This window comes from Amphiura filiformis, unplaced genomic scaffold (assembly GCF_039555335.1).
Source record: "Amphiura filiformis unplaced genomic scaffold, Afil_fr2py scaffold_22, whole genome shotgun sequence".
Classification (NCBI taxonomy): domain Eukaryota; kingdom Metazoa; phylum Echinodermata; class Ophiuroidea; order Amphilepidida; family Amphiuridae; genus Amphiura; species Amphiura filiformis.
Window position 1 is genome coordinate 1,582,382 of NW_027305486.1, and position 20,928 is coordinate 1,603,309.

General features: G+C 39.3%; 1 protein-coding gene across 1 annotated transcript in view; it reads left to right on the forward strand.

The window, feature by feature from the left end:
• LOC140143478 (pre-mRNA 3' end processing protein WDR33-like) overlaps nt 1–20,928 on the forward strand; it is a 62,540-nt gene that overhangs the window by 37,507 nt on the left and 4,105 nt on the right. Inside the window, exons 8-15 of the mRNA XM_072165311.1 lie at nt 5,679–5,776; nt 12,698–12,976; nt 13,565–13,643; nt 14,430–14,540; nt 15,418–15,515; nt 17,111–17,191; nt 18,265–18,434; nt 19,158–19,203. Coding sequence (XP_072021412.1) covers nt 5,679–5,776; nt 12,698–12,976; nt 13,565–13,643; nt 14,430–14,540; nt 15,418–15,515; nt 17,111–17,191; nt 18,265–18,434; nt 19,158–19,203 — 962 coding nt within the window. The remainder of the gene's footprint in view (nt 1–5,678; nt 5,777–12,697; nt 12,977–13,564; nt 13,644–14,429; nt 14,541–15,417; nt 15,516–17,110; nt 17,192–18,264; nt 18,435–19,157; nt 19,204–20,928) is intronic.

Sequence of the window (20,928 nt, forward strand, 5' to 3'; positions counted from 1 at the left end):
TGTGAATTGAATACCTGAGTGGAAGAAGGGCCCAACACCATCAAAACTGTTTTTGAGATATGATTTGGACAAGGTTTATAGGCAGAATATTTTCATCTTCAGGGGACCTTTAATACATGACCATACAATATTGCATACATTCAAAATTATATCTGGTGTTTCAATGGCAACGGTACAGGTCTTAATACGAGCTGGAGTTGGGCCCTTCTTCCACTAATATACTTCAAGTGCCAGTTCCGCAAGCAGATGTGTTATAAATAGTTACAGAAATTTGGTAATTATCCATTAATTGCACAAGTAGAAGCATGTAATATGTTAGCAAGAAAGTTTATTGCAGTGAAAAGCAGATTTCATGGACAAGCAAAATTTTTCTCTTACCCAATATTTGTGGAAGAAGGGCCCAACTCCATGAAAACCATGATTAAGTGTACATGGAAAACTATTTAGAGAGTGGATTTTGGCTCATCATTCACACACAAGGAAGAACAATCTGCTGGCAATAAAATGCTGGGTCTAACTCATTTTTATAAAAAACTTGGGAGTTGGGCCCTTCTTCCACTCAATTGATTCTGGCGTAGATTTGTGTCACAGATTTGTGTGTTCACAGATTTGTGTGAATGAAAGTTGATTTTCTTACATTTAAGCATTTTCTCGCAATGTGACAAAATTGTAGCGCTGTAAATGGTGTGAATCTTTGATATAAGATACCCTTTAAATTTCAATCCTCCATTGGGATAATGGGACATTCCATTTGAAATCCATACTCCCCCTATGGAAGACATGGCCTTAATCTCCCACACAGGGAGTGTAACTTCAAATGGGATCACATGAATGGTGACTCCATGTGAAATCTACACTCCCTGTGTGTGTGGAAGATTAAGATCATGTCTTCCATAGGGGGTGTATGGATTTCAAACGGAATAGCCCAATGGCAAGGGGATCAGTGGAAGGAGTTGAGGTGAGGTCCAATGGTCACCAAAATTATAGGCTGTTCCATCATCTCTTAGTTTGGCCAACAGAGGGTTCCACTTATTGTATTCAAACATTTCTATAAGATTCAAGAACTGCACTCAACTATAATTTGTACCCTGATTCATGCTGAAAGTGCTTTGAAAGGAATGAAAGTTATAAAAGTTCACAGGGGTGATAATTACGGAAGAGGCGCTATAGACAAATCCAATTTCACACATTCCTACCCCTCAATGGCAGCCATAGCTAGGTCCCCGCTAATCCATCCCACCTAAAATGTGAAATGACACAGCCTTGGCTGGGATTTTAAACTGCATTCCATCACCCGTGTTATACGTAGACAATAGAATGATAAAAGTTTATACATAGTACAATAGAACATCGATTTCTAAGCGGCTTAATCCCACCCATTTGGGCAGTCACAACACCAGTTTGGTGCGGCGGGGAGCCAGTAATGGCCAAATGAATTTTAACCATGACTTGGCTCATTGGATTCGTCTATTAAGTTTTGCCAAATCCTTTTTACAAATTAATTTTACATTTATTACTAGCCATCCAGGGCATTATTTTGCACAAGTTCCAATGCATACATTTGACGCAAGACCTATGCTTAAAAAAGATTTGGCAAAACATTATGGGGTTTATACAGTACCATAAATTTGGAGTTGCATGTAGAAATTAAGATACCTGTATAGTGTATACAAAATTAGATGGTAGGAAGTTTACTTTCATAAGATTGTTTATTGGGAATATTGTGTAGCAATTTTAAGATGTCAGTTCCTTGCAGATTACCACTTCGTGTTCCAGTTCCAGTGGTTCATCTTCAAAATGCAAGACCAAGATATGAAGCAGTTCTGTCAACAGGTACAAGACAAGCCATTTAATTTATGGATATGTACTTAACTGCAGAAATGAAGCATCAAGCACATTGCAGATGAATTGTAATTCCTCCACTTTGCATGTTGAATATCAAGACAAACAAGCATTCTCTAAAAAGAACAATGTCATAAAGACACTATTTACAACCAGTGTACTGTATTATGCAATATATGAACAATGATTTGCAAGCCTCTGATCAGAACTCCACAAGGAGTCTTTAGGAGGTCAACACCAATGCAAGAATAAGACAGTTGAAAATGCTTCTGAAAGATAGCAGAGAGATTACAAAATGAAACAGATTGTAATATAATGTGGACTGTCAATTGGGAACTGCACCTTTGGTTAATCAAGTGGTTTTGAGTCGAACTTCTTCCAGGGAGACATCTTAAACAAGTTTAAGACATCTTAAACAGGTTTTAAGACAGGAAGGTAATTGTTTAAAGCAGGGGTTTTCAATTTCTGAGATTGTGATATATATCAAAACCTGGCATTGCAAGACTTGACAGGATTGCTTGGATAATCATGCATCATAAATCTACTCAAGGTTATGAGTGGTCTGACTTTAGAAATAGGATCACTTTCTGAAACAGTTGAGAACCCCTGGTTTTAAAAGGTTTACATTTCGTGACAATCAGAGATTGCAAAGAGATGTGTGTTGCAAAGAGTCATGCTGATCTACAAGAATGGAATGATCACTTTGGTGCCAGGAAAGCTGATACCTACCAAAGTTGAAGATTATTTTTTTAACAGTTACATGCACCAGTGTAACATTTTGCATATTCTCTAGGGTGTCCAAAAAAATTCAAGATTTGGTCATGATTTCGATGAATTTCTGAAATTGAGAAGAAGTGTGCAAAAAATGTGTGAGCAGTGACATAATATGCAAGGTGCAAGTAAAAGAGAAGTAAACTGAGCTGAAAAAGAAACTTACAATTTTTCACAAGGTCATATCTTAAAATCCTGTTCATCAAAAGGAACCAAAATTACATACAGGATTACTTCAATACTCTAACACATGTCAGTAACCAAGCAGTTGTCCAACTGACACAACAGCAAAATGCACTGACATGGAACAGTTTCCTGGGCCACATTCACAGCCCAATAATAGGCACCCAGTACAATAAATCTGTGTGTAAGTGGAATAGTGTGGAACAAGGCCTGTTTCTTGAAGAAAGTGCATGAAAAGCAGAAAGCAGCCCATTCCACAATATTCCACTCACTCTTTGAACATTATCACCTGTGTAAGTATCTTGACACATTCTCACTGAATTTTTGTGCTGGGTGCCAATTATTGGGCTGTTAATTTGATTCAAGAAGCTGTTCCATGTCAATGCATTTTGCTGTTGTGTCAGTTGGACAACTGCTTGGGTACTGACTTGTGTTTAGAGTAGAGCATTAAAGTAATCCCTTGTGTAATTTTGGTTCATTTTGATGGATAGGATTTTAAGATACGACCAAGGTAGCAGATTTGCCATAGCATTAAGCAATGTGCATGGTAATCTTTTTGATTTGATCTGAAGTCCAGTGTTTCCCAATCAATTTTAGATAACAGCTTCTCAAATTCTTCAAAGACAAGAGAATATTACACAATTGATTCATTTCAGGATCTTGATAATATTTTCAAGAACTGAGTCTTAAGTGCTTAATTTTCGAAAACCCGTCTTCAATTGGGATCGAATTCCAATTACATCAGGTCAACACAGATTTTAGCCAGAAATTTTATGTTTCCCATTGTTGAAAGGTTACATGGACCTGGAATGGCACGGAGAGATTACACAAAGTTCTACCTTTTCTGTTAAGAAAAAGAAAGAAAAACAAAAGTTCATTAATTGTAAATGAGGCAGTCATGGTACCAAAAGCAAAAGTGGAATTCACACGATTCTTTAAGAGCAACCCTTTATAGTCCTAAAGGTCATTAGTCTGAAATGGTTCAATTTTGGGTTTAGGGCATTTTAGGTTAGGATTAGGGTTAGGCTAGCTAGGGTTAGAGTTTGGATTAGGTTCAGGGTTATGTTTAGGGATTAGGGTTATTGGATTAGGTTATATGATAGGGTAAAGATTACCTAAGTTAGTGGGTTTTCGGATTAACGATCCTTCAGACTTTCAAACCGGAAATGATTCCCAGTTTGAAGTTTCATGGACTGCAATCAGGTACATGTACAGAATACCAGTCAAAAGGAAGAAAATGTTTAACCAATAGACTGCAGGGCTATCTCAAAATGAGGCTCTACTTGGAAAGTGTGTGTTGTTTCATAGGCATGCTTCTATCAGCGCAAGAGCATCTGGTAATTCTGGTTGTTTGTGTAAATACATGATAGAAGAGCGCGAAGAACAAAATTGTACTTTTGCACATGCATTAGCAGGGAGAACGTCATTTGTAGAGGAAGATTGCAAATTTGTGTAAAAGATCAATAACACTAGGAACTCACAAAGGCGAGAAAGTACACATTTTCGGCAAGAAATGGCGAGTAAAAGGTATGGTAGCCTATTAAAAAAGGCGAGGAATGGCGAGGTTGAGATAACTAAATTAAGTCTTGCTCAGATCCTGGGCAAGTTTAGCGAGGAAAGGTGAGATATGATGTGGAGAGGCAAGGTACATCCAGCACATCCAGACCTGCCACAGAAATTTTGTCCGGAATGTAAGTAGCACCCAATTAACACCATTGTTATCATGTTGACTCAATTGGTCATAACCAGTTTTATTACACTCAGCCGAAGAGCCCTGGAAGGTTATGACCAATTGAGTCAACATGATAACAATGGTGTTAATTGGTTGCTACTCAAATTCCTAACAAAATGTCTATGGCAGGTCTGGATGTACCTTTGCCATTCCTCGCCAAACTTGCCCAGGATCTGAGCAAGACTTAATTTAGTTATCTCAACCTCGCCATTCCTCGCCTTTTTTTTAATAGCCTTTATAGCCTACCTCGCCTAGCCTCGCCATTTCTCACCTTTGTGGGTTCCTAGTGTAAGGTAGACTAGGCATGCATGTATTTGCCCATTTACATCAGATTAATTGTGATGGTGAAATCCAGTGCTCCCCACTTGCACATTGAATAGAGGTGTTATTGCATTCTGGCCCAGCTGTAGTTGCAAATTAAACCAAAGACATGCATTTGAATGATCATGCCCTATCTGGGTGACTTGAAATGCTTGGGCTGCTTTAAAGCACAGCAAATGGGCAAACAGGCAAATTTATAGAATTACATCAATTCCTATGAGTAAGTGCAGAGTATGTCAAAGGAGTGCATAGAGCTCGAGTAGCTTTATAGAGTCTTGTCTTTGTTAACATAACTAACAGATAGGATTGTGTTATTGGATAGGGTAAGGGCTAAAACATATTTCTTGAAGGTAACGCTGATATATGGTTTTCTTAGCAAATCATGAAACTAAATACCATATTGATTCCATTAACCGCTCATATCATTATAAGCACCCACCCAGCTCCTTTCAACTTGCAAAACGTGATACCATACATGAGCATTTAAAGGAATGAATATGGTACATAAGATTGTAATTTTGTAAAAAGCTTGTGTAAATGTGAACTTCTGTTAATGATCGATAATTTGTACAATGTTTGGTGGTTTACTTATTTTCTGAGTGTATTATATCCCCCTCCAAACCTGTAATTATGTGCTTTAATAACTCCCCCAATTCATTCCTATCAACTAGAGCAAAATTGATACAATGTTGCACCGCTATTCCTAGTACAGTATTAGTAAAGCAACATTGTATCAAGCTCATGAAACCCAAATAATGTTGACCAATGTTTTACAATTTGTACCAAACACAACAATGCAGTCTATGATCTCTCCTGTATATACAAATAGTTTCTGTCCGACGGACTCCAAGTTTGCAACATGCTCCGACGACGGAACGGTGCGCATCTACGACTTCCTGAGATGCCATGAAGAAAGAATAATGAGAGGTTAGTGTCCGTTTTATTTATCTGAAAAAGACGAAAGTTGGCCGATTATAAGTAGAACATCCCACAAATTTTGCAATGAAAAATAAGTTGGGATTTTCTAATATATTTCAGGCAACTTTTCGAAATACTCAATCAAAATCAATTAATTTGTAAACAACAATGCATCTGTAAAAGGGAAGCCACCATCGATAGGAAAATTATTTCTTGTTGCAGTTAAATCGGTGGTGAACTTTGATGTGCATTGCTCAAGAGCTATTGATTGGTTTTGGTTGTAAATGCATCACAATATACATAATTATATAATATGCCCATAAACACCCCCACACACACACACCCCCACCCACACACAAGCTTTTTATGCCCATGTTCCACATACAACCAAAGTTTCGAGACGTTCTTTGCTTAAAACACTGTATTGGCAGTGGTATGTCCTTTGTGAATGGGCACAGAGTACAGCATATTATTTCCCCCGTTCACAAAGGACATACCACTGACTACCCTATACAAATCCATTCACATGTACAAATACACACACTCAACTCTCTCCCACACACACATTCACAATAGCCCTGCAGGCAAAACTGTCAAACCGCCCTAAACAAACCCGACCCCTTCAAATTGGGGTTAATTTATGCTGAATGATGTTTTTGTGCTACAGCCCACCAATATTTGGCCAAAATGATTGCTAATTTTTAGATCACAATATCTCTGTAACCATGGTAACCAGTGGGACAAATTAAATTGTTTAATATTGGTGTATTTGGAAAAGTCATTTCATGAGCAATTCACATTTAACATTCATTTTGATGTTGGTACAATTTGAAGTATGATGACCTTTACTTGACCCTTTGGATCACATAACCTTGAAATAAACTTTTGTGAAAATGATTTCCCACATGTTTTCTACAGAATATTAAGAATTTGGTTGGTATAATATTGAAGTGCTTTCCAGCTCTGATCAAAGTTCATCTCAAGGTCACATGATCCACAAGGTCATCTTAAAGGTCACATGTTCATCATACTTCAAATTGCTCAGATGGATTACTCATGAAATTACCTTTCCAAAGAGACCACTACCAACAGATTATTGACATGTTGTCATTTGAAAACAAATAGGATTATGTTGGCCAAAATCGCAAACAAATGCGGAGCTGTAGCGAAAAATTATTGGTCTGATGGGACCAAAATTTTTGCACACCAAATTTGAGCCTATTTGAAGGGGGAGGAGCTTAACACACCCGTTACAACCAGCCCTGACGTGTACGTACCCCACACACCAATATAACCACCCCTACCTACACACACACTCGGAAACTACATCAATACTACCAGACTTTGCATGCACCCCACACTCATAACCACCAATACAACTCCAGACCTCACACATACACATGCTCCCACATATTCATAACCATTAATACAACCACACACCTTGCATGCACACACCTACACCAACATACTCATGACCATCAATACTACCACAGACCTCGCAAGCACACCCCCACACTCGGGACCACCAATACAACTAGACCTCGCACATGCACACACCCCCACACCACACTCATAACCACCAATACTAGCACAGACCTCGCAGGCACACTCACACATTGACGCACTCATATAACCACCAATACTACCAGACCTCGCAGGCACACTTCCACACCAACACACTCATAACCACCAATACTACCACAGACCTCACAGGCACACACCTACAAGACACACTCGTAACCACCAATAGAACCACAGACCTTGCAGGCACAAGGCCACACCAACACACTCATAACCACCAATAATACCACAGACCTTGCAGGCACATGGCGACACCAACACACACACTCATAACCACCAATAATACCACAGACCTCGCAGGCACACCCCCACATCTACACACTCACAAACTACCAGAGACCTTACAGCCACACCGACACTCATAACCACCAATACTACCACAGACCTCGCAGGCATACTCCCACATCGACACACTCACAAACACCAATACAACCACAGACCTCGCAGCTACACTCCCACACCGACACACTCATAACCACCAATACTACCACAGACCTTACAGCCACACTCCCACACCGACACACTCATAACGACCAATACTACCACAGACCTTGCACACACATTCCCACACATTTGTAACCATTGATACAACCACATACCTCACATACACCCACCTACACAAAACCACCAATACAACTACAGATCTTACATATTCACACCCACCCGTATGCATACCCCCTCACCTGCAAACGCCTAAACCAACACACTCGTAACCACCAATACTCCCACAGACCTCACAGGCACACACCTATATACAAGACATACTCGTAACCACCAATACAACCACACTCTCACACCAACACACTCATAACCACAGACCTTACAGGCTCACGCCCACCCAAACACACTCGTAACCACCAATACTGCCACAGACCTTGCAGGCACACACCTACAAGACACACTCGTAACCATCAATACAACCACGGACCTCACAGGCACACACCAACACTCACAAACACCAATACTACCATAGACATTACAGCCACACTCCCACAACGACACACTCATAACCACCAACACTACCACATCACACACTCACAACCACCAATACTACCACAGACCTTACAGCCACACTCCCACACCAACACTAACATAATTACCAATACAACCACAGACCTCGCAGCTACACTCTCACACCGACACACTCATAACCACCAATACTACCACAGACCTTACAGCCACACTCCCACATCAACACACTGACAACCACCAATACTACCACAGACCTTACAGCCACACTCCCACACCGACACACTCATAACCACCAATACTACCACAGACCTTACAGTCACACTCCCACACCGACACACTCATAACCACCAATACTACCATAGACCTTACAGCCACACTCTCACATCAACACAATCACCAATACTACCATAGACCTTACAGCCACACTCCCACACCGACACACTCATAACCACCAATACTACCACAGACCTTACAGTCACACTCCCACACCGACACACTCATAACCACCACTACTACCATAGACCTTACAGCCACACTCTCACATCAACACACTCACCCCCACACACTCACAACCCCTAACAACCACCAATACTACCACAGACCTTACAGCCACACTCCCACACCAACACTCATAATTACCAATACAACCATAGACCTTACAGCCACACTCCCACATCAACACACTCATAATTACCAATACAACCACAGACCTTACAGCCACACTCCCACACCAACACACTCATAATTACCAATACAACCACAGACCTTACAGCCACACTCCAACACTGACACACTCATAACCACCAATACTACCACAGACCTCGCAGGCACACTCCCACATCGACACACTCACAACCACCGATACTACCACAGACCTTGCAGCCACACTCCCACACCAACACACTCATAATTACCAACACAACCACAGACCTCGCAGCTACACTCCCACACGTGACACACTCATAACCACCAATACTACCACAGACCTCACAGGCACACTCCCACATCGACACACTCACAAACACCAATACTACCACAGACCTTACAGCCACACCCCCACACTCATAACCACCTATATACTACCACAGACCTCGCAGGCACACTCCCACACACCGACACACTCATAACCACCAATACTACCACAGACCTTGCAGGCACACTCCCACATCGACACACTCATAACCACCAATATACTACCACATGCCTCGCAGGCATACTACCACACCGACGCACTCATAACCACCAATACTACCACATACCTCGCAGGCACACTCCCACATCGACACACTCACAAACACCAATACTACCACAGACCTTACAGCCACACTCTCACATTAACACACTCATAATTACCAATACAACCACAGACCTTGCAGCCACACTCCCACATCAACACACTCACCCCACCACACCCCTCGCAGCTACACTCTCACACCGACACACTCACAACCACCAATACTACCAGACCTCGCAGGCACACTCCCACATCGACACACTCACAACCCCTAACAACCACCAATACTACCACAGACCTTACAGCCACACTCCCACACCAACACACTCATAATTACCAATACAACCACAGACCTTACAGCCACACTCCAACACTGACACTCATAACCACCAATACTGCCACAGACCTCGCAGGCACACTCCCACATCGACACACTCACAGCCACCGATACTACAACAGACCTTACAGCCACACTCCCACACCAACACACTCATAATTACCAACACAACCACAGACCTCGCAGCTACACTCCCACACGTGACACACTCATAACCACCAATACTACCACAGACCTCACAGGCACACTCCCACATCGACACACTTACAAACACCAATACAACCAGACCTCGCAGCTACACTCCCACACAGACATGCTTATAACCACCAATACTACCACAGACCTCGCAGGCACACTCCCACATCAACACACTCACAAACACCACCAATACTGCCACAGACCTTACAACCACACTGCCACACTGACACACTCATAACCACCAAAACAACCACAAACCGTGCAGGCACACTCCCACATCAACACACTCACAAACACCAATACTGCCACAGACCTTACAGACCACTAATACAAATACCAACCGTACACACCCTACACCCATAACCACCAATACAACCAGACCTCAAACGTACACACACCCTGCACCCATAACCAAACCTCACATGCATACACCGACACACTCACCCCCACTAATACTACCACAGACCTCGCACCACACACTCATAACCAGTAATGCAACCATAGACCTTGCATGCATTCATCTACTGTAGATGATGCATGCAAGGTGTGTTACACCCCACACTACTAATTACATCCACATACCTTGGACATCTACACCTAACACTTAAAACATCAATCCAACCACAGACTTTACATGCACACCCCACACACTCCCACACTCAAACCACTGATGCAGCCACATATCTCAAGTATGCATTATGCACACATACTCAACACCTTACATAATTAGATTGAGCACATAGAGTGCATAGCAAAACAGGGTCATATTGTAATTATCAAATTTGAAGGTCCTTGATTTGTATTTCAGAAGTATGCATGTGGATCATATAAATTGTAAAAAAAAACCCATTGATTTGGAATAATAAGCTTTTGGAACTAGATAAACTTGTGGGTCGTTGCATATTGCAGAATTTTGAACTTCTGGAATATCACACCTGATGAATTACAAGATGTAATTGAACATAAGTTACTCCAGGTATGTTTAAAACACATGCAAACCGGTGTCTACCTAGAAATTAATTGAGGTTTGCTGAACCAAATTTTATCTTATAAAAACATTCACAGCCTATATTAGGAATGCAACATGCTACATCAGCAGCTTCAGTGAGTTTAAATTTGTATTGCTATGGTCGAACTAAAGGGAAAAGTTACAAACAGCAATAAATATAATTAGCATCTGTCAAATGTATTAATCTTAACATCCCAGATACAAACTCTCTATCCCAAAAGGTGAGTGCATGGGTGGCTATATAGCTAACTCACCCCGACACCCCCCCACACACACCCTCACACCCCTGTTTGTAAATGCCGTCAAACGAGGACCTTGACTTTTAACTTTCCTCTCTTTTGCTAAATCCTATCTAACCGAGGACGCACACATCAGCAATTAATCGACATACCATGGACCTCATTTACACACGTTGCGGGGATTGGATACTTACAACTGTCTGTGGACCTGTCCATAACCCCCCCCCCAAAGGTGTTTTTATGCTATTTGAGATCTCCTGGTAAGGTCAGTTCAACCGAGGACGTCCTCGGTTACGCCCTCGGTTAGGTGTGCATCCTCGTTTGTGTAGGGTGTGTTCTGGTACGGGTCTTCATATGCTGGCATTTACCAATGCACATGCACACTTGTGGCAAATGCTGCATCACAGACAGTACACCAAACCCCTTCTAGTTATTTGTAACAAGTGGTTACTGCAGATGCAGCATCAAACCTACACACACTCCTACATTTTTCTACTATCAAACATGGACGTCAGGTAAAAAGCCTTACACCGAGGACATCATCTGACTGAACACACCTGACTGAACTGCAGCCAACCATGGACCTTGTTTAGCGCTGTAAACAAATCCACCCACCCCAACATGAACACCTGCATAAAGTAATATACAATTCACTTTTAGGACCCAGGCTATCCCTTAACCTTTTCCAACACGATTATCAGCTTTTGCTTTGGATTTTTGACACTTGTTTACTACTTGTGTCTGAAATCTAGTTTGCATCTGCTAGCTTATAATTAAAAGGATAACGCTATAGAATTACAAGTACTTTTTTGCAGGACAAAATAGTAATAAAATGAAGTATTAGAAGGTTTTCTCCTAAATTCTAGTTTTACTCTCGAAAATTGAGATTTCTTTACAGTGCACCACCAATCAACAAGAAAAACTTTTTATGTGACTAGGATCAGTGTATAGTGTTTCAAGTCACAATATATAGGCTATGAAGCACAATGCAAAATATTGGAAATAAATCGAAAGCTGCTCTCAATCTTGAGTCGTAATATCTATACTTAGTAGAGATATTACAGCTTAAATAAAATGTCATATTTTGTCTTTCATACACTGCTTTCGTCTTAACCAATAACAGGCTATGTTAGCACATCTATTCTACTAATAAAGGTACCACAAACTGAATTTTAAAATTTAAAAAAAATTTCTGAATGAGCTAATCACTGAATATAGGCCTTTAAGGACTTCATAAGTGTTTTCATGATGCACTGCAAGTTTCTGTATATTTAGGCTGTGCTGCAACACCTTGGGAAAATATAAATATGGAGCCATGGGTGTCAATATATTCAAATCAAATTCCCATCTTGTGATCCAGGTCACGGTGCAGACGTCAGAGCGGTTGACTGGCACCCACAGAAAGGCCTCGTAGTCTCAGGTAGCAAAGACAACCAGCAACCCATCAAGCTATGGGATCCCCGCACCGGCAACTCGTTGGCAACACTGCATGCGCACAAGAACACAGTGATGGGCTTGAAATGGAATCAGAACGGCAACTGGTTGTTGACGGCATCTAGGGATCATCTGTGTAAATTATTTGATATCAGGACAATGAAGGAGATGTACGTATTCAGGGGCCATAAGAAAGAGGCAACAGGTAGGTGCATTTGAAATTTCATTCAGAATGAATGTCATGACAACCAGTCAAAACAAAATTTCTATTGACCATGGTATGGATTATATAGTACTTTTTACCTAGCTTCCTTCCCTATTTGAATGGCAATTTGACACAAGATGGGGGCTCCTGTAATTGAATGCTACCTGCTAAAAACAATGCTACCCAACCAACAGTTCCCCTGCACCCCCCCCCCCAAAAATAATAAGATGGATGTAGACCTATAATAATCAGGGTTGGCCCCAATTTTTCTGCCACAGATAATTTCAGGGGATGTGTGAAAATTACCCTTAAAGTATATATCAATTTTGACACACAAGTGGAATTTTTGCATGAACTCTGTTTTGATGGGAGAGGAGCAACTGGGGTAAAGCCATAAGGCAGACGTGGTGGCAGCAAAATTGCCATGCCCCCTGTGGTGCCACCACTGAGTAAAATAGGTATTTGTGCCGTTTAGTTCAGTATAGAATAACAGAATATGGAAGAGCAGCATATAGACTGATATTGGACTCTGTCGTGTTGACATAAGAATTTTGAAAGATATATTTCTTGCTATTTTTGTTTTTGCAGCAATCTCCTGGCATCCTATCCATGAGGATCTGTTTGTAAGCGGTGGGTCTGATGGCTCACTTCTCTTCTGGCAAATCGGGTAAGAGTTGATTTTTTTTAGATGAAAAAAAAAAGACTTCTTCTCATAGGGGTATCATATCAACTTCTTGTAGCACACAATGACTAACTGCATTGGCTGCCCAGAGCACAAACGTGTCAATTGTCTTTGTTTAACCATGGCATTTAACCCTTTTGTTCACCAGGCAGCTAATGCATTTGTGTGCCTAGTCCTAGCAGTGGATATTTGTGTTTTTCGCATACTACTGTGAATTGATATAAACCAGACTATAAGCTGTATAACCATATAAGCTGTTAAGTGTTTCACCAGGGGTGGGCAACCTACAGCCGGTGGGCCGCGAGAGCATCTAGAAATGTTTCTGATTGTGTTTTCTTTAAACCCAATAAGCGAGGTTTTTGAACAAAAGTACCCTTAGTTATTAGCCTGTTATTGTACCCATTGTGTAAAGTCGCTTTATCGCAGAATGTCATGGTCTACTTTCGCCTATACTTGAAGCGTGTGAGGCCCACATAATTTGGTAACAAATATTTTTGGGCTTATGGGTAAAAATGTTGTCCCATCTCTGTGCTACACAATCTGCTAAGTGCTGATAAAAACCATGATTTCAATAAGAGATTTGTTCTGCAAAAAGAAATAAAAAATAATATCATCCCCTGGAGTCAGTATAAAAAAATAAAGAGCTATTTGTAGTTTTTTGAGTATCAGAAAACCCCACTTAAATCTATGGATTCTCTCTACTTGTAATAGTATTGGTCATATGAATTGTTTTGACTATTATTATTTATTTTATAACTATTTTTGTTGTAGCAATGACAAGGAGGTTGGAGCCATTGAGTCAGCTCATGACAGTATTGTGTGGAGTCTAGCATGGCATCCGCTGGGTCATATACTATGCTCAGGCTCTAATGATCATTCTATGTAAGTACTGTAGTGTGAAAACCAAAGTTACCCACCCAGCCTGCAGGTGTGGCGACCCTAAATAAATTTGGCATAACTTGCATTTCAGGTGATTATGTCATTTACAGGGTTACAGGTCAATAGTCCGAAGTTTGTTAGTCCGAAAACCCATTTACTTTTATTCCCTAACCCTTACTCTAACCTCAAACTTCAACTTCACCCTAACCCTAATCATGACCTCGTGCCCTAATCTTAACCTTAAACATGACCCTGAACTCTGACCCTAGCCAAACCCTATTCCTAAGACTAACCCTAATGCTAACCCTAACCTTATCCCTAATAATAACCTAAAATGACCTAAATCGTAAGTTTAACCCTTTTCTTTTTGGACCAATAAACCTTCAGACAAATGGACTGAAAGGTGCTTATCAACTATGTTATGAAATTTAATGCACAGCATTATTCCAATTTTGGATTTGTGGAATCAATGTCACAGCTAATACAGCTCACACCCCATGCTGGTTTTAGTGTGATTTAAACTATAAATTTGTGACCAATTGGAACTGAAAACAAATGCTTTTGCATGTGTTCATCAGAAAAGCAATGAGTGTAATTACAAAAGAAGTGTTGGAAACTATTAATATTTGAAAAGCGCTTGGTTTTGTAAAAAGTGAGTAAAAGAAAGTATAGTTTATGAAATTGATTAGATTTTCTGATTGACAAATTATCCAAAATTACTCACTGTTGTGACACTTTCATAAAGTCTACTTTGTAGACATTAATCTACAATCTTACAAATGCATCTATTTCATAGTAATGAAATTTTATGAAGAATATAATATCTGTTCATCAATATAATTGTAAAGGCTTAACTAATCTCATGTGTTTCTACTTGCAGCAAATTTTGGGCACGAAATAGACCTGGTGACAGAATGAGAGACAGATACAACTTGAACACACTACCTATCGGTACTGCAGAGGAAATGTTGGAATATGGTACGCTATCATGTTTAATTCTCTACCAAGCATTTCTATTAAAGGAGTATTTTGTGATCCTGGCATTCTCTTTTTGTGTCATTTTTCAGTAGATATTCACGAAAAAAGCTTATTCCCAAAATTTCATTTGATTCCAATTTTGCATTTGCGAGTTTTACTGTAAAACATTTTTGGGGGCAACTTTATTTCGCGAATCGTCAATAAGCCACATTTTCGCGACAATTTAATTTTGCGAATCAAAAAAAAAAAAAAATTAGAAGCTTAAAATGCACTGTATTCCCTGTCAAAGTTTCCTCCCAATTCATAACCTCAATTTTCTTTATTTTCGGTTAGAATTTTCATCTTACCTTTCCCAACAATGTTGCAATTGATTTAGAAACGAAATATGCCGGTTTTATTCTCGGAACTTAAATGCAAACTATGAAGAAATATTTCTATTTGCGAACTTTGACCAACACGTTTTACAATGGAGACTGCCATTTTGGATATATCCCACCATGCCTGGAAACATAGTTTTGTTTTAAAGCTTGATTTTTTCCTCCTACAACACTAAACAATAATATTTTTATCATTTCTAAGGTGTGAAAAAAATATTTAAAAACATTCAGAAGTTATTTTGACACAAATGATACGAGGGAAAGGAAACTTGTGCCAAAAACGTCAGAGTCACTATTTTCAAAGCACTGAATGTATCAACACAAGCAAATCAATCCTCCAGCAAGAATACTTGAAAATAAAGTTTTTTTGAATTTATATGATCCTTCATTGTCTTGATAAACGAAGTTATGTTAATGATGTTACAAGGTAAATGACTAACAAATAATAATTTATGCCATAACATTACGATATTATGGTTAAAAATAGTAATATTCAAGAATTAATTGGTTGTTAGGGTTGCCAAATTCATGAAATTCGCACCAGTTACAAGTGTATTTTCACAAATGTAATTTTGCGGCAATTTAATTTCGCGAATTGGAGGTGCTCGCGAAATTAAATTGTTCGCGAAATTAACTTTTTTACAGTATTACACTGCTCAATAGCCAGTGTGTTGTAATTTCGTTCTGGTGTACCAGAACGTAATTCAAATTTCACTGTATTTTTGCTATTCCGAATTATTAATCTGCAAGAACATTTTTGCACATAAACATTATGTAGCCAGAGATTTCTAGTGGTATAAAAATCTGATGCTGTGGATCACAAAATGCCCTTTGAAATGATGATGATATATTTTAGAGTCCAGGTAAAAAGCAGTCCCCTAATTTTGGGTACACATTATGTAAGACTTGGTTTCCAAGACCCGTTCTATATTTTTCCATTTTTCCAAAAGTTTGTTTACCAAAAAGACCTATTTAATGAAAATCTGGCAAGCTTTGTCACTTTGGCCAAACAGAAGATGAGAAATTTCAGGAACTTAAAAAAAATAATTGCACCTGAAGGCTTTTTTAGCCCTAATTAAGTGTTTTCCTGGCTCTCATACAAAAAGTAACCTGATCTGTAGTAGTCAGGAGTTGGGCACCCTATTCCTTTTTTAAAGGAATTTTTATTATTAATTGTTCTAACCGTAGTGGATTCAATGTTTTTTCCTTGTTTTGTAGATGATGATGCTTCAGCTGGACCAGTAGTGCCAGGTTTGGGATTAGAGTTTGGTCTCCCTGAACATCTCAAGAAAGAAGATGGTAAGTAGACATATGTGATGCGATCAAGCAAAATCAGTCGGAACTCGGAAAAATTAAATTTTCAGTTTCTTATAGGATAGTAAAAAACATTTGCAAAGCTGCATTTTGCAGAAAATCCCATTGAAATTGAACAACCAGTGCCAAAGATATGAGCAATTAAAGAGTTTCCAAAACAATAGAAAACAAAAGGAAATATTGCCTATGTTTGGCTATATCTCAGAATCAATATTTCCGAGTTCCAACTGATTTTGCTTGATCACATCACATATGATCTATAAAATTTTTAAATGGAAAAAGTATAAGGATCACAGTGAAGCACAGTGCCACTGTCAAAGATTTACTTGGTTGTTCGTGCCATGAAGTGAAGAATGTGTCCGGTTTTGGGACTATACCTAGTTTTACATCAAGTTAGGTAGTGACTTACGGTTTGCGTATGCTTGACTGACACACGCTTTTGTGAATTTACGCAGACTTAAGTTGGGTCTTTATTGACGTGTGAAATAACACAAAATGGTCATAGTGTAGTTTACATTTGTGATGTTGGAACATGGAAAAAAGAATGGAAAGATGGACAGTTGCCATATCATGTGCCACTTTCGGCACGTCTGCAGGGGGTTTGCCAACCTCTGGTGTAATATTATAACAGAACCAGAGAGAGCTGGTTTAGGATTGGTGTTGCTTTCTTGGGAGGAAAATCAGGCAGTAACCCATCTTGTGATTCCAACTTGGGCCAATTAAGCTAGTCCAAAATCAAGCAAATTTAAGAATAGTATGTGGAGTACGCTAACTAAAGCCATACACATCAATAAAACAAATTTCTAAATTGTCTAGCATTTTGACTAAGTTTCTAACATACTTCTCCCAAAATCAAAGATATGATGTAAAAAATAAGACTTAAGATTACACCATATGTATTAAATGCTATGGCAAATCTACCATCTTGGTTTTATCAGTCAAGGAGACCAATTAATGTACCTCCATCATTCATCGGAAAGGGTCCGAAATCGAGCATTAATTTGCGTCTTAATAAGTCTTAAATGTTTGTTTTTTTAATTTTGTACTTAATCTCACAGAAGAAGAAATGGAAGGACTTGATACCTCCATCCCAGGTTTGGATTCCTCGGCAGAAGAGCTTGCACGTCTCAAGCCACAACCACAACGTAAAGTCCCCTATGCCAAACCCATTCCAGATGAATTCCAGAAAGCGTGGGACAAATTAAAGGCACCTGGTATCGCACCACAGGTGAGTGAATCCGAGTTGACATTCATGGATTTGAACTGTTGACCTGTACAGGTCATGTCATTTCATAGATTATGTGAGAAGCTTAAATACACAAAAAGTACATTTATATACATTGATCAACACTGCTGTTTTCCGCGTTTTTTGCCAAATATTTAGAGAATAAAAGATATGAATTTTTATTGTTACTATCCTCTACCGTGTGATAGACGACAGGCAGGTCCAATATTTTGAGTAGTGGATGCCGGCGCACATTCTTAGTCATATATTATTTTAATAACCAACCACTGTTTTTTTAGCAAAAATTACCGTCATGAAAACCTTTTTCTGAAATGAACGAAACTTGTTTCCCTTTTTAGTTGCGCATACTGCGATCTCATTCGCGTATTATTATAGAATGCGCTACATACACACTTAGACAAGCGTCTTCTACAATGACGCAGTTATCTACCATGTGATACACGCCATGAAGAAGCCAATGAAATTCAGCGCTAACAAGCTAAGCCACAGCCACTGACTAGCAGCTCAAAGCAAAAATACCTAATGACAATTTTTTAATGACTTATTTTATCCTTCACTCTTTGGCAATTTATAAACAAATTTAAATTTTTACACCTTCGCTGTGATCACTGAATAGGTCTTCGACTTGGTAATTCAATACAAACTTTGTTTTGCTACTTTCATTTTGTTTCTAATGCTCTGTATGATCCTTATCTTATATTTCAGGGAGCAAAAGGTGGTCCACCTCATATGAACAATAAGGCACCACATGGTAAGTGCATGAAATCAAAGACTTTTGAGTCAATTCTTCATGTAAGCATACACAAAATGGTCCTATTGTCATGACTTCAATGAGGACTTGTACAGTTTTATTCCTTAAGCTGTATTCGGAATAATTCTATTATACCTTGCGCACAAGTATAACCCTAATCCTAATCCTAACCCCAAACTTAACCCTAACCCTAAAAAATTGAAAACACATGGTGCGCAGGGTAAACCAAAATTGTACATACTCTTCCTGTCTTGATCATAGGCTTATATGAAGGTAATACCAAACTCTTTATACTCCATCGCTGAGCGACGAGCGGTTGGTATTTGACCAATTTTCCCAATGCAACAAAAAATGTGCTACCTTCGAGCAGCGATATCGATGGAGTTTAAATTCAACTTTACAATGTTCAAAACCACATGAAATTCTTGCTATTCGCAATAAGGGCGCCGCCAGCGGTTCGCGATGTAATCGTGATGTATCATGGGAAAAGGTCGACATCGAAGTCCGCGCAATACGAATATTACCATGCTATTACATAGGAACACGTGACAGTATTTTTTAGTTTGTCAATATAAAGGTGTTACACGCTAATCGATACTCAATAATACTTAATAATGTGATTTGAAATGTGCACAATTAATTTTTCTATCGATTTGCGTGTAATACCGTTATATTGGCAAACTAAAAATATTGTCACGTGTTCCTATGTAATAGCATGGTAATATTCGTATTATGCGGACTTGGATGTCGACCTTTTCCCATGATACATCACGATTACATCGCAAATCCGCTGGCGGCGCTCTTATTGCGAATAGCGAGAATTGAGGCTGAGAATCCAGACTCCCTATACCGCCCTGTATATTGGCACTGTCAGCTATAATAGCTGGTATTCAGGTTCCTGCCGACCAAAAACATCCAAAAACAATTCTGCATGATAAATACTGAATTGTTTGTGTCATCCGTTTGATGCCACCACAGTCTGTTTTGACATGAAGCATTTTACAACAGTGCCTGCTGTGTGCGAGTATTGCATACAAGCAACGATTAGTCCCTCAACGATTAGTCCCTATATACAGTAAGCCAAAAAATTAAGGTACCAGTTACATTCACAAGTGTATATCCTAACCAAAGTCGGGCATGTCATAATTGGAACCAGCAGCCAATATCCGCATCTTTTAGCTCAAATTTAAGACCTCATTCGTTGAAATTGTTCAAGAAATAAAGACACGGCGATCCAAAAATCCAAGAAGATGTCAATTTAAAAGTTGCAGTTTGCTCCATTGCATGCACCATTGATTTGTACACAAAGCGTTCGCAAACAAGAGACTAGCGCTGTGTTTCCATTGATTAGCATGTTAAAACTAGCGTCATGCTTTCATTGGTTAGAACACAAAAGTGCAACTTTTGATTTTGTTTCTTCATTAGGTTTTAGATCACTGTTTCTTTATTTCTCAACCAATTTCAACAAATTAGGTCTTAAAGGAGTATTTCATGATCCTAGCATCCTCTATTTATGTCATTTTTCATTAGATATCCACGAAAAAAACCTATTCCCAAAATTTCGTTCTGGTGCACCAGAACGAAATTCAAATTTTACGATATCTTTGCTAAACGAATTAATAATCTGCAAGAACTATTTTGTACATAAACATTATGTAGCCAGAGAAAAGTGGGGGGATGAGGCTGTGGATCACGAAATGCCCTTTTAAATTAGAGCTCAAGAGT